The following is a 13,197-nucleotide window of genomic DNA, read 5'->3' as shown; positions in this document are numbered from 1 at the left end:
GTGTGTGTGTGTGTGTGTGTGTGTGTGTGTGTGTGTGTGTGTGTGTGACACCCACACATGTGCCACACCTGCAAGTGGAGGTCAGAAGTCACAGGCCTACCTTATTGTGGCAGGGTCTCCATCTGTTTCTGTGCTGTGTTGTGCTGTGTGCTCTGAGCTAGCTCCTTGAGCTCCCACACAAGATTCTCCTGTCTGCCTCCCAGCTCGCAGTCAGAGTGCCAAGCTACAGATGTGCACCACCAGATCTGACTTCTTAAAAGGGCTCTAGGATCAGCTCTGGGCTGTTTGGCCTGTGCTGCTGTATCTCTAGCCCCCGAGGAGCTTTTTGTTGTTGACACAGGGTCTTACTGTGCTGCCCTGGCTGTCCCTGAACTTCTAATCCCCCTGACTCAGCTTCTGGAGTACCGGGATTACAGGTATATATCACCACACTTGGCTCTACAAGAAACTCTGGGGCTGGGTGTGGTGGCACACACCGCAGGAGCAGGAGGATCTCTGAGTTCCAGGCCAGCCTGGTCTACAGAGAGTTCCAGAACAGCCAAGGCTACACAGAGAAACCCTGTCACAGAAGACCAAAAAGAAAAAAAAGGGAAAGAAAAGAGAGAAACTTCTGAATGTCACTATTTGGCAGCTGTGTGCTGGACACCAGGCCCTTGTTGAAAACATAGCCATGGATGCATCCGTAGGAGCAGGTAGAGAAAGTGCAGTCATCATTCATACAACACTCTCCCACCCGAGCTAGCCAGTAGCCTGTTAGGAAGCAGATAAGCTCCTAATTAAGTGTCTTGAGTCCTTGGGGATTCTGGAGAGAAGCAATCTTCAATCTACAATCCACAGGGAAAGAAAATACCAGTGAGGGACAGACAGAAGAAATATTCTAGACCAGTTTTACATATGAAATATGTAGGGCTCACTGAAAATCTGGCAAAGAAGAAAATTCTAGTTTTAACATCTAGCAGAGAGCCTGAGGTTCAGGTGACTGTTCATGTTGTGGTGCTGGGATTGAACCCAGGGTTTTAGCCTGTTCTAGACAAGTGCCTTATTGCTGAGCTACATCCCAGGCCCTCACTGTGGGATTCTAGGCAGGGGCTCTACCACTGAGCCACACCCCTAGCCTTTTCATTTCACTTTTTAAAAAGATTTATCTATTTTTATTTCATGTGTCTGCATGTATATCTGTGTGAGAGGGTCAGAACCACTGGAACTATAGTTATAGATAATTGTGAGCTGCTATGTGGATTGAACCTGTGGCCTCTGGAAGAGCAGATTCTTAACTGTTAAACTATCTCTCCAGCTGTAAACCCCAATTTTTAGACAAGGTCTTTCTATGTAGTCTGAATGTCTGTAGGCCAGACTATAAATTCTACTGCCTCTGCCTCCCGAGTCCTTGAATTAAAGGTGTGTGCTACCACTATCTAGGTCTATTTTTTATTATTTCATAACAAGTCTTTGAAATCTGAAACATGTTCTTCACTAAAATGAATCTCCGTTTGGATTTGAAGTTTTCATCATAAAGAGTTGCTTCCAATAAGCTCAGATAATCAGGAAGCCAACACAGAAAGAAGACAGGGTGTTTCAAGGCCAGCTTTAGCTGCAGGGTGAGCTTAAGGCTAGGTTGAGCACCTAGAATGTATTTCAAGATAAAGCTGTAACCACTGAGGTTACAGCTCAGTGGTAAATCACTTCCCTAGAATCCCCCAGTGAGGGGCTGGGGCCCATCCTGCAGCAGTGAAGTGTTTGGAGACCCTGGTTTCAATCTCTATTACCACTGGGAAGAAGAAAATAACTGTAGCCAGTCTACAGATACACATCTATTATCTAAGCACCAAGAAGGCTAAGGTACAAGGAGCTCCAGTTTATGTCCAGCCTGGGATACATGGTGACATACTCCCACAAAGAGAAGAGACATAGAAGCAGATTCATGCACCCAGTTGTTCCAGGACTCCTTGGAGGTTTTCCAATAACCAAATTAAGTATCAGTTTTATTTTTAAAATTGAAATTAACTAAAATTAAATCAAAGCCTCTCCACCCCAAAACAGAGAAATACACATTCTTCTCTAGTGCCCATGGAAATACTCCAAGACAGAGTGTGAACTGAGTCATCAAACAAGGCTCAGGAGACACAGGCGACTGCAATTGGACCAGATCTGCTCTGTGGCTCCATGAAGTGATGTAAGAAGTCAGTAAAGGAAGGGAGTGGTGGTGGGTGACAACATGAGACCAGGAACCAATAGACTCCGAAATGATCAGTGATGGAAGAAGACATCAGAGGCGGAGCAGATGGCTTGATGGGCAAAGTACCTGCTGCCCATGCCTGGAGGACCTGAGTTTGATTCCCAGGACCTATGAAAAAGCCAGGGTCAGTACCACATGTGTTTAACCCCAGTGCTGGTAAGGCAACAGGCAGAGGCAGATGGATCCTTGGAGCTTCTGGTGAGCCAGCCTAGCAGAATTGGTGAGCTCCAGACCTGGTGAAGAGCTGAGCTTGGTAGTACATCAGGAAGCAGAGGCCAGCAGATGCATACAAGTCTGAGGCCAGCCTTGTCTACATAGCATGTTCTCCACCAGCCAGCGGTGAGAACCTGTCTCAAAAAGTAGGCGGTGGTTAAGAGCAGGCGCTGTCCTACAGGAGACCTGAGTTCAGTTCTCAGCACCCATATTTGGCAGCTTCGCAGCTCCCTGTGACTCTGACACCAGGAGATCTGAGGCCCTCTTCTGGCCTCTGCAGGCACTTCACTCATGTGCCCAAACCCACACAGACAACAGACAGACACACACACACATATACACACACACTCTTCAGGTCCACTTCTGTCTTGTTGGCATGGCCACTTTATTTTTTTTTTTTTTGAGACAGGGCTTCCCTGTGTAACTTTGGCTGTTCTGGAACTCACTCTGTAGACCAGGCTGGCCTTGAACTCACAGATTTGCCTGCCTCTGCCTCCCTGAGTGCTGGGACGGCATGTGTGCTTTAGATCTGCTGAGCATAGAACAATGCTCAGTAAACCTGTGTGGGGTGGGCAGACAGAGATACCCAGTGTGTGCTTTCACCTGCCCACTGGCGACCCTGCAGTGATGCTATGCCACACTTAGACTCACCCTCAAAGACAGTGTCTCCCTGTTTCTCCAGGAAGTTTGAGAACCTCTACATTGGCTGGGGTCACAAGTACAGCCCCGAGAACTTCAACCCATTGCTGCCAGCTCTGATTCAGCAGGAGTATCCCAGCGGCCCGGAAATCCTGGAGATGAGCGACCCCACAGTGGAGGAGGAGCAGGCCCTGAAGGCTGCCCAGGAACAGGCCCTGGCAGCCGCTGACGAAGAGGAGGAGGATGAGGAAGAGGAGGAGGATGAGGACCTGGATGACTGAGGTCCCCAGGCTGTTTCCCGCAGCCTTTTCCCCTTATATGTAGTTACAGATTGTATTTTTTCTTGTTGGTTTTGTTCCCTGCCCTTGCAGGACATGGGTAGAAAAGCACCCAGTGCTCCAAATAAAATTCCCCACAGCACAGCTGATAAGTCACACATTCATTCATTATACTGGGCAGCTGACTCACTCATTCGTTCTCCATGTTTGTTTGTTTTTATTTTTTTTAAGTCAATGTTTCTCTGTGTAGCCCTGGCTGTCTTGGAACTTCTCTGTAGACCAGGCTGGCCCAGAACTCAGAGAGATCGTCCCACCTCTGCCTCCCACGCGCTGAGATCAAAGGTGTGTGCCACCACTGCCCAACTTCTTTGTTTTTAAAGATTGGTTTTCATTTATGTGTACATGTGTGTCTGTGCATTTGTGTGCAGATGCCCTCAGAGGCCAGAAGGGTGGGCTATATTCTGTGCCCCTAGAGTTACAGGCAGTTGTGAGCCACATCTCCGCATCCCCATGTGGATGCTGGGAACTGAATTTGTGTCATACAGCCCAATTTTTGTTAGTTAGCTAGTTAGTTAGCTAGTTAGTCAGTTTGTGTGGGGTTAGGGCCGGAGAGTTGACTCAGTGTTAAGAACACTGCCTGCTTGTCCAGAAGACCTGGGTTTGATTACCAGCACCCACATAGCAGTTCACAACCATGGCCGAGTGACTGCCTAGAATGCACATAGCCCTGGGTTCAATCCCTACCACTGCACACACGGTATAACACTAACCTGGAAGAGACAGTCAGGAAGAGCTGGAGTTGATGGTTTTCTTCAGCCTCAAAGTGAGGTGGAATTCAGTCTGAGCTAGAGAGCTTGTCTCACACAAAAAAAAAAGGGCAGGCAAAACAGACCTATTTTTCTTCTGTTGATGATAAAATATAAAATAACAGCTGGGTGGTGGGGGCTGCACGCCTTTAATCCCAGCACTTGGGAGGCAGAGGCAGGCAGATCTCTATGAGTCAGAGGCCAGCCTGGTCTACAGAGCAAGTTCCAGGACAGCCGGGGCTACACAGAGAAACCCTGTCTCAAAAAAAAAAAAAAAAAAAAAAAAAAAAAAAAAAAAAGAATACCTTGACAAAGAGCAACTTCAGGGGAGAGAAGGCTGTTTCAGGTTGCAGTTCCAAGTTACAGCCCACTATAGCAGGAAAGTCAAAGCAGGAACATGCCCAGAGTGGAGTAGGAAGAAGGAATGCATGCGTGCTTGCTTGATTGTGCTCAGCCTGTCTTTCCACTCTTACACAGTTCAGGACCCGCTGACAAGGGAAGGGTGCGCACCCTCCCACAAAGGACTGGGTCTTCCCACATCAGTTTCCCACAGACCTGCCGCCAGGATCCCAGTGTAGACAGTCCGTCGTTGTGAATCTCGCTAGTGTTAAACTGACAAAGCTAGCCATCATCACAAAAACAAAAAAGCAGGCAAGGTTAGATGGGTCACAGAAAGCTTCACTTCATTCTCACAGCAGCAGGGGACCACAGGTGGTCAAAGAGGAAGGGGAGGGCCTTCAGGCTGCCAGCCAGACATGGAAAGGCAGAGAAATATACCGTTGAGGATCTAGACTGAAACAAGGAGCTGGGTGTGGTCTCAGGCCTGAAATCCAAGCACTTCTGGAGGACTGGGTCAAGTTTGAGGACATTCCGGCCTACAAGCGTGAGACAAAACAAAGGCAATAAGATGACTCTGCGGGTAATGGCTCTTGTTGCCAAGCGTGAGGACCTGAGTTCCATCCCTAGGACCCGCTTGGTGGAAGGGCACTTGACTTCCTCTGACCTCTACATGCTCGTCTACGCACTAACACAAAAATAAATGCTTGCAATAATTTTTTTAGTTAAAAAAAGCAAGAATCGACTGGAGTCAGCTGTAACAACACGAGGATTCTGAATAGGCTTTGAGGTTGCTCCGTTGCTAGGCAAACGGTTCCCAGGGAGCGGTTGTTAGGGTCTAGGGGCGTTCCCATCGGTCACGGCCAGTAGCCAACCACATGCCAGCGTCTGTGGCGTCCACCACGCCCACATCTTACCCTGCCCACAGCCCCAGAACCGTTACCTCAGCAACGGTCCCGGCTCCTCCCGCCTCCGGCCCTGGGTGCCAATCGTAGAGGCGTCACCCGGACGACGACCCTACCCCTTCCGGTGCTAACTCCGCAACTTCCGTCTGGGGGTCCGGCGGCGGGCGGCCTGGCTGTGGTGCTGCCCGGGGGGCGGCCAAGATGGCGGCGGGCGGCGGGGAGGGCGGTCCGGGCCCCGGCGCCGCCATGGGCGACTGCACGGAAATCAAGTCGCAGTTTCGCACCCGTGAGGGCTTCTACAAGCTGCTTCCCGGCGACGCGACGCGCAGGTCGGGCTCGACCTCCGCCCAGACCCCGGCGCCGCCGCAGCCCGCTCAGCCCCCTCCCGGGCCCGCCGCAGCCTCAGGGCCCGGAGCCGCAGGCCCCGCGTCGTCCCCGCCGCCCGCCGGGCCCGGACCCGGGCCCGCACTGCCCGCCGTCCGCCTCAGCCTGGTGCGCCTAGGCGAGCCGGAGGGCGCGGGGGAGCCGCCCTCCACGCCCTCGGGACTGGGTGCGGGAGGAGACCGCGTCTGCTTCAACCTGGGCCGCGAGCTTTACTTCTACCCCGGCTGCTGCCGCCGCGGGAGCCAGCGGGTGAGTGCTCGCTCTTCACGGGGACCCGAGTGCCGAGAGCATCGGTGTCCCGGAGTGACAGAAGGCCCCGAGGGTGGGCATCCCGGGGGAGCCTGGTTCCTGGAGCTAATGGAGTTCTGAGAGGTTGCAGGGGGATCTTCACGTGGGGGTTCTTGAGCGTGGTGAGTGAGTGTTCTGGACGTGATGGAGCTTCTGAGAGGACATGGGCGGTCATGGAATCCGAGGTGACAGGCGTTCTGTAGGCGTCAGGGAATCCTAAGGGGATGCAGGACTAGGGAGATGGAGAACGGAGAGATAAATTCTGAATTCTGGGCATGTTGGAGGGAGCCCTGAGACTTGCCAAAGCCAGGAGTGACAGGATTTCTAAATGATGGGGTTCTTACAGGTAAAAGGCACGGAGGACTAGAGGTGTAACTTAGGGGTCTACAAACACTCACCCGTTGGTGAATGAGATCCTAAAGTATATGGTGACTAAAGGCTTTGCAGGAAATGAAGGGAGTTTGGAGGAACCGATGGGAATTCTGAGTTGATGGGGTTACTAGCAGGGGTCATCCCCACATGTGACAGACATCTCTAAAGCAGCTGAGTCCCAGAAGGGCTGGGTTGGGGTGGAGGAGAAATGAGGACCGTGAGAATCCAGTGGTGATTGTGTATCCAAAATATGAGGGACCGTGATGACTGATGGGTGTCTCAACTGTGACAGAGGTGCCGAAGTTTTAGGGACTCCCAAGTTGAAAGAAATGAGGGTTCAAAGGTGGCTCAGTGGATGGAATGTATGCTTTGGAAGCATGAAGACCTGAGTTTGGGTCCCGGTAACCCAAAGGGTGCACCTGTGTGAGTCTGCAACCCCAGTTCAGGGAGCTCAGAGGCAGAAGGGTCCTCGGGGCTCACTGGCAGCTAGTCCAGGTTCAATGAGAGACCTTGTGTCAAATGTAAGATGGAGAGCCGCAGAGAAAGATGCTCAGTGTTAACCACTATAGCCACACACATAATGCACACACAAAGCACATAGGCACATACTACATGTACATATAGAAAAGAAAAAAAGAAATCTTAGGATGTTGGATTTTTAAGTCCTTGGGTCCTGGGGGGGGGGTCTTAGAATATGGTGGTAGCTAACTCCCGCTGGAATTGCTCCTGTAGTAGGGGCTAGGAAAACTGAGGAGAGTCAGCTGCAGGCTCACGGGGACTCTGAAGCTGACACTCTGGGTAGCTGCCCCTAAATTACGATTGGAAAGGGTCTGTGATCTTTATTGGGTGGCGTGTGTGTGCTCTGGGTTTGAATCCCCTTCCAGTCTGTGGTTGCCTGTTCCTCCCTACCCACCCACCCGATTCTCTCGAGGTTAACCCTGCTTCCTCTTGGTGGTTTTCGCTGACCCCAGCTCCCTCTTCCTTCCTCTTCCTGCTCTAACCTGTAACTCGTCTTCTCCCACGGTTCAAGTCCATTGATCTCAACAAGCCCATCGACAAGCGGATCTACAAGGGGACCCAGCCCACCTGCCACGACTTCAACCAGTTCACAGCTGCCACAGAGACCATTTCCCTGCTGGTGGGCTTCTCTGCCGGCCAGGTGCAGTATCTGGACCTCATCAAGAAAGACACCAGCAAGCTATTCAATGAAGAGGTGATTGAGGACATGAACTGCTCCCTTCTTTTTTATCTACCCACCCCGACACTAAGTAGCCTGGAAACAGAATAGGCTTGAGGGGCAGGAAGGAGAGGGGAGCGAGTAACAGACAGCCATGACAGCCACTGATGGTGCCATTGCTCTTACTCGGTCCCGGTCCTGTGCTATGGCAGCCCTATACTGAAAGAAGTCTTCACTGCTTGTGTTCTCATCCATAAGAAAGTATGGTACCCATCTTATAGGTTAGAAGACTGAGACTTAGAGCCAGTTAGGATTTCCTTGATATTCTTGCTAACTACAAATTCTGGGCAATTTGGGCTTTAGATTCTAGTCCCTGCTGTATCATTGACTTACTGTGTGATTTTGGGAAAGTGATTTGCCTTCTGCAAAGTAGAATTTTTGTCCCCTTCTCATGGGGCTGTTTAAACTCATTCACATGGACTGCTTGGTTGGGCTAGTTTGGCTTAAAAGGAAATGCCAGAAGATGACCTAGTAATCAGGCAGGGAGTGCCCTTGTGCTCGGAATTGTGCTGCCTTTGGTCCAGGGGAGGTGGTTCACAAATGTCCTCAAAATGAGCAAGTGGTCAGAGGGAGCAAAGAAGCAGAACAGTGGGTGGATTACAACTTTTCCCAGGAGCCGCTCAGTGAGCAGGTGCAAGGGCTGCCCTTGCCACATGTTCAGGCCGGGAGGCAGGTCGAAGCTTCCTCAGGTGTCCTGCAGGCAGCCCCTGTCAGCCAGGAGCTCCCATTTGAAGTGAAGCCTGAAGGAGGCAAAGAACCTCAGGGAAGAACATTTAAATAGAGAGAATGAGTGGGGCCTCACAGTCTGCTGTCACAGCTATTTGGGAAGCTGAGGCAGGAGGATCAAAAGTTCGAGGGCTGCTTGGGCTACAGAGTAGAAGGAACAACTTAGATAAACTTCTCCAAACAGGACAGCCATCGTGTAGCAGTTGAAGAGAAGACAGGAGATGCATTCTGAGAAGGAACTGGAGGTGCTGGCTTGGGTTTGTCTAGAAAGCTGTAGGCAGGACTTTGCCCTCTTCACCAACAGGAGCCAGAGGAGTGGCCTTGCACACTGGTCTGTGTCTGAGCCCTAGGGCCAAGATGATTTGAGGTGGCTTTATCAGCTCTGAGTAGGAAGCATCTTGGCCCCAGGAGAGACATTGGGTCATTATAGTGGCTGCCTCAAACTGTAGAGCTTCAGGCAGGACAATGCTAGGGGCTGACTTGAATATATGACTCTGACCACCAAGGAGGAGACAGCTATGGGTGTCTGAAGCCAGCAGGCAGTTGTGGGTGGTGGCAGTGAGACTCGGGTAGACGGAGCGGGAGTTGAGAGATTGGGTTGTGGGCACACTTTGCTTAGGAGGCCCACAGCTTTTGTTGGAAGATTAGACTTCATTGTGGGGAAAACAGGGTAACTGCTTGAAAGGTATTGACATGTGCAGTAAAAGGGTGAGGGTGCCATCAGTTTGTGCAGGGACATTGCTCAGGGCATGTCCTTTGGATGCTGCTCTGTATGTGGGGGCCGGGCTAGTGATGGGGACCTTTTCTGGGGGAAACTGGTATTCTGGGATTGAAGTTCTTATCTTTTGGCTGATACTGAAGACAGAGCAACAGTTGAGTTAGGATCAGCATTTGACAGCAGGACTGTTCCTGTGGGACACGGAGACACTGTGGGGCGGCTTACTCACAGGCAGCCCTTCTTCCCTGTGTTCCTGTGACATCCTGCCATCTGTCTCAGTGTGTAGGGAGCTAGGGTCAAATCCTGACATGGTTGTCAGAGTACTCACTACTTCCCAACTCCACCCTGTCAATTATTCCTTTTGCAGCGGCTGATTGACAAGACCAAGGTGACATATTTGAAGTGGCTGCCTGAGTCAGAGAGTCTGTTCCTTGCTTCTCATGCCAGTGGCCACCTGTACCTCTACAATGTCAGCCACCCCTGCACCTCCACCCCACCCCAGTATAGTCTGCTGAAACAGGGTGAGGGCTTTGCTGTCTATGCAGCCAAAAGCAAGGCGCCCCGCAATCCACTGGCTAAGTGGGCAGTGGGTGAGGGGCCCCTCAATGAGTTTGCGTTCTCACCTGATGGCCGACACCTAGCCTGTGTCAGCCAAGATGGCTGCCTACGGGTCTTCCACTTTGACAGCATGCTTCTGCGTGGGCTCATGAAGAGCTACTTTGGGGGTCTGCTGTGCGTGTGCTGGAGCCCTGATGGCCGCTACGTGGTGACAGGAGGGGAAGATGATCTGGTCACTGTGTGGTCCTTCACAGAGGGTCGTGTAGTAGCTCGAGGTCACGGCCACAAGTCCTGGGTCAACGCTGTAGCCTTTGATCCTTACACCACTCGGGCAGAGGAGACAGCATCTGCCAGTGGGGAAGAGGAGGAGCCTGAGGCCACCGGCTCAGACACAGGAGTCCCACTGTCCCCACTGCCCAAGGCTGGTTCCATCACCTACCGCTTTGGCTCAGCTGGCCAGGACACGCAGTTCTGCCTGTGGGACCTCACAGAAGATGTGCTCTCCCCTCATCCATCTCTGGCCCGTACCCGCACCCTCCCAGGCACACCTGGTGCCACCCCACCAGCCTCTGGTAGCTCTCGGGCCGGAGAGACAGGTGCAGGCCCCCTGCCCCGCTCCCTGTCACGCTCCAACAGCCTCCCACACCCAGCTGGTGGTGGCAAGGCTGGTGGGCCCAGTGCAGCCATGGAACCTGGCACACCATTCAGCATCGGCCGCTTCGCCACGCTGACTCTGCAGGAGCGGCGGGACCGGGGGACTGAGAAGGAGCACAAGCGCTACCACAGCCTGGGAAACATCAGCCGAGGCGGCAGTGGTGGCAACAGCAGCAACGACAAGCTCAGCGGCCCTGCTCCCCGAAGTCGCTTGGACCCAGCCAAGGTGCTGGGCACGGCACTGTGCCCTCGAATCCATGAGGTCCCACTGCTGGAGCCCCTCGTGTGCAAGAAGATTGCTCAGGAGCGCCTGACTGTGCTCCTGTTCCTGGAGGACTGCATCATCACTGCCTGCCAAGAAGGCCTCATCTGCACCTGGGCCCGGCCAGGCAAGGCGGTAAGTCTCCACCCGTCCCGCCACCAGGACTGTTCCTGCTCTCTGAGGGATGGGATTCCTTGATACCAGGTATCAGCAGAGAGACCAGGTGTAGGAGACAGAATGTTGGGGTGCACAGCCAACTCTCTAAAGGGCCTCTGATGGCCCATCCTTAGCACTTAACACTCAAGACAGAAACTGTTTTCATGGAAAAACCAGAATTTAAAATGGTTAAACTTTATTTTAGGCTGATACTCTAGGGATGAGATTGAGCTGAGGGCCTAGCTTCTGGCCTGCCTCTTAGACACTCCATTTTTGAGGCAGCTGCTGAAGGCCTGCATTTCTGCTTGCTTTGCTCCTGCTCCCTGCCTTGTAGGTGGGCTGTATGGTGGCTGTGGTCTTAGTCTTAGTGAGGTACAGGCCTGGCACCTGCCTGCTCAGGCCGTTTTGCGCTGTGTCAGGGCCCCACACTGCCCTCAGTCCCCCAGAGCCTTGCTGTGGAAGGTTAGAGTGCAGAAGCCTTAGAACTCAGGTAGCCTCAGGGCGGAGGCCAGGAGGGTAGGGTTTGGGGAGTTGACTGAGTTCTCAAAGACACCCCTCTGTCTCCCTAGTTCACAGACGAGGAGACCGAGGCCCAGGCAGGGGAAGCAAGTTGGCCCAGGTCACCCAGCAAGTCAGTGGTAGAGGTAGGACAACTCCCAAACTACAAGAGGACCCCAGTTTCTCTCTTTCCTCTTCCCCGTCTTCCCCTGTCTGCTCAGGTCACCTGGGGCCATTAATTACTGTGAAAGTGCTACCCTGGGGCAGGGAAAGCTGCTGAGCTGTTTGTTCCTATGTCTGCAGCTTTGGGCCTGGGGGCCAGAGGGCCCAGCTGGGGCAGCAGCATCCGTGAGGCTTGGGGGTGGCCCTTCCTCAGACGCTGGCAGAAGCCCAGGTGTTGCTAATCCAGCCTTCTCCCTCTCCTCCCCAGGGCATCTCCTCCCAACCAGGCAGCTCCCCCAGTGGCACTGTGGTGTGAAGCGTGGCTGTCCCATGCCCCCAGCCTCCTAGCCATAACCCTCCCTGCTGACCTCAAGGACCACTGTATTAACAAGACTAACCATGATGGAAGGACTACTCCCAGCCCCCACCCTGCACAAGTACTGGGGATCCCTAACTGGCTCAGCCATGGGGGTGTAGCGGCCCGTGTGGCCTCGGCCCTGCCCTCCACCCACTGCCAAGTACAAGACCTGTTCTCTGAAAACGTCAGTGTTAGCCATATCCCTGTCCCAGCATGTGACTGCTCACTCCTGGGAGAGACTACACCCTCAGCAGCCCAGCTCCATAGAACCCCTGGGTGACAGGGCAGTGCACCGGGTGCCCCCCCTCCGGCCTGAACCCCACCCCTTGCTATGGTCTGTGCTTTTGAAGAGTGTTAAATTATGGAAGCCCCCAGAGCCCTTCTTGTCCCCCTGGACCTCTTATTTATACTAAAGTCCTTGTTTGCATGGTGTCTCTTTTCCCTGGGGCACGGTGGGGTGGGAGTTGCTGCACTTGGCCCTGGTGGGGAGGGGCCTGTGTGCTGACCAAAGCAAGTCTGATCCAGCCTGCCTCCCTTCACCCTAGCTCTGAGCACACCCCTCTGGAAGAAGAGCCCAGAGGCAAGAGGCTGAGGCGGCCTTCCTGCTAGGTCCTTGGAGGTGTTTGAAACTTGTTTTAAGCATTAGGATTAGCCAAGCATGCTCTCCTGGGAGGAGGGGAGGTGCTGGGAGTTGATCAGCACTGCCTCCTCAGGCCATGCCATTGCAGCCTTATGCCCCTGGCCCTTTTATGATTGGCCATCTAGTGTTAGCTGGAGGCCATGATTTCCTCCCCAGAGAACTGGCCACCCTAGAAAGAACATGTCTCCTGGCTGGCTGTCTCTGCAGCTCCGCCCCAACCCCCAAAATGTTTCTCTCTAATCCTAGCCCAGGCAGGAATGTGGCTGCCCCGGCCTGTGGCCAAGGAGCTATTTTGGGGTCTCTCTTGCTTGGGGAGGGCCTGGCTCCACCACTTGCCTCCTCCAGGCTTGGGCCAACAGGTCACCCCTGGTCCTGGCGACTGAGCAAGTCCCCTCCTGATCTCCCTTCCACCTCCTGCCAAAAAGGGGGGGGGGAGTGTAATACAACAGACACAGGGACTAAATTTAACTGTCCCAAAGTTGGAATCCATTGCTGAGTCACGAAGAAGTTACCCCTGGCTTCTGCCCCCCTTCCCCTGTGGGCCCAGGCATCAACCTCTTTCCCCACCCCTCCCAGCTTTGAGCCTACTGGCCTTTCTGGGCACTGACACGGCACACCTGTAACTCCTGTGCTCTGCCTTTTTTTGGGTGGGCAGGGGCTTTGGGGGCGTCTCTGGAGTATTGCTCTTTCCCTTGACATTGGGCATTGAAGAGTTTTGAGGGGCCCTGGAAGAAGAGATTGGGGTGTTGGCTTGGGAGGGGTTAAAGCTGG

General features: G+C 53.2%; 2 protein-coding genes across 3 annotated transcripts in view; both read left to right on the top strand.

The window, feature by feature from the left end:
• The window catches only part of Rsph6a (radial spoke head 6 homolog A), a 20,356-nt gene extending 16,935 nt beyond the window's left edge, over window positions 1–3,421 (top strand). Inside the window, exon 6 of the mRNA XM_055615636.1 lies at window positions 3,132–3,421. Within this exon, the coding sequence (XP_055471611.1) occupies window positions 3,132–3,369 (238 nt within the window). The 3' untranslated portion in view covers window positions 3,370–3,421. The remainder of the gene's footprint in view (window positions 1–3,131) is intronic.
• A 2,123-nt stretch (window positions 3,422–5,544) lies between these two features.
• On the top strand, window positions 5,545–12,213 carry Dmwd (DM1 locus, WD repeat containing). Of its 2 annotated transcripts, XM_055615618.1 has the most exons (5): window positions 5,545–6,046; window positions 7,488–7,670; window positions 9,506–10,747; window positions 11,338–11,412; window positions 11,697–12,213. In XM_055615618.1, the coding sequence occupies exons 1-5, from the start codon at window positions 5,615–5,617 to the stop codon at window positions 11,742–11,744; spliced, it is 1,980 nt and encodes a 659-aa protein (XP_055471593.1). In that variant the 5' UTR covers window positions 5,545–5,614; the 3' UTR covers window positions 11,745–12,213. The 2 variants fall into 2 exon arrangements, with proteins under 2 accessions (XP_055471593.1, XP_055471594.1); XM_055615619.1 differs by lacking the exon at window positions 11,338–11,412.
• The last annotated feature ends 984 nt before the right edge of the window (window positions 12,214–13,197 follow it).

This window comes from Psammomys obesus, unplaced genomic scaffold (assembly GCF_907164565.1).
Source record: "Psammomys obesus unplaced genomic scaffold, mPsaObe1.curated_primary_1811, whole genome shotgun sequence".
Taxonomy (NCBI): Eukaryota; Metazoa; Chordata; class Mammalia; order Rodentia; family Muridae; genus Psammomys; species Psammomys obesus.
This window is presented reverse-complemented; position numbering and strand designations above follow the sequence as displayed.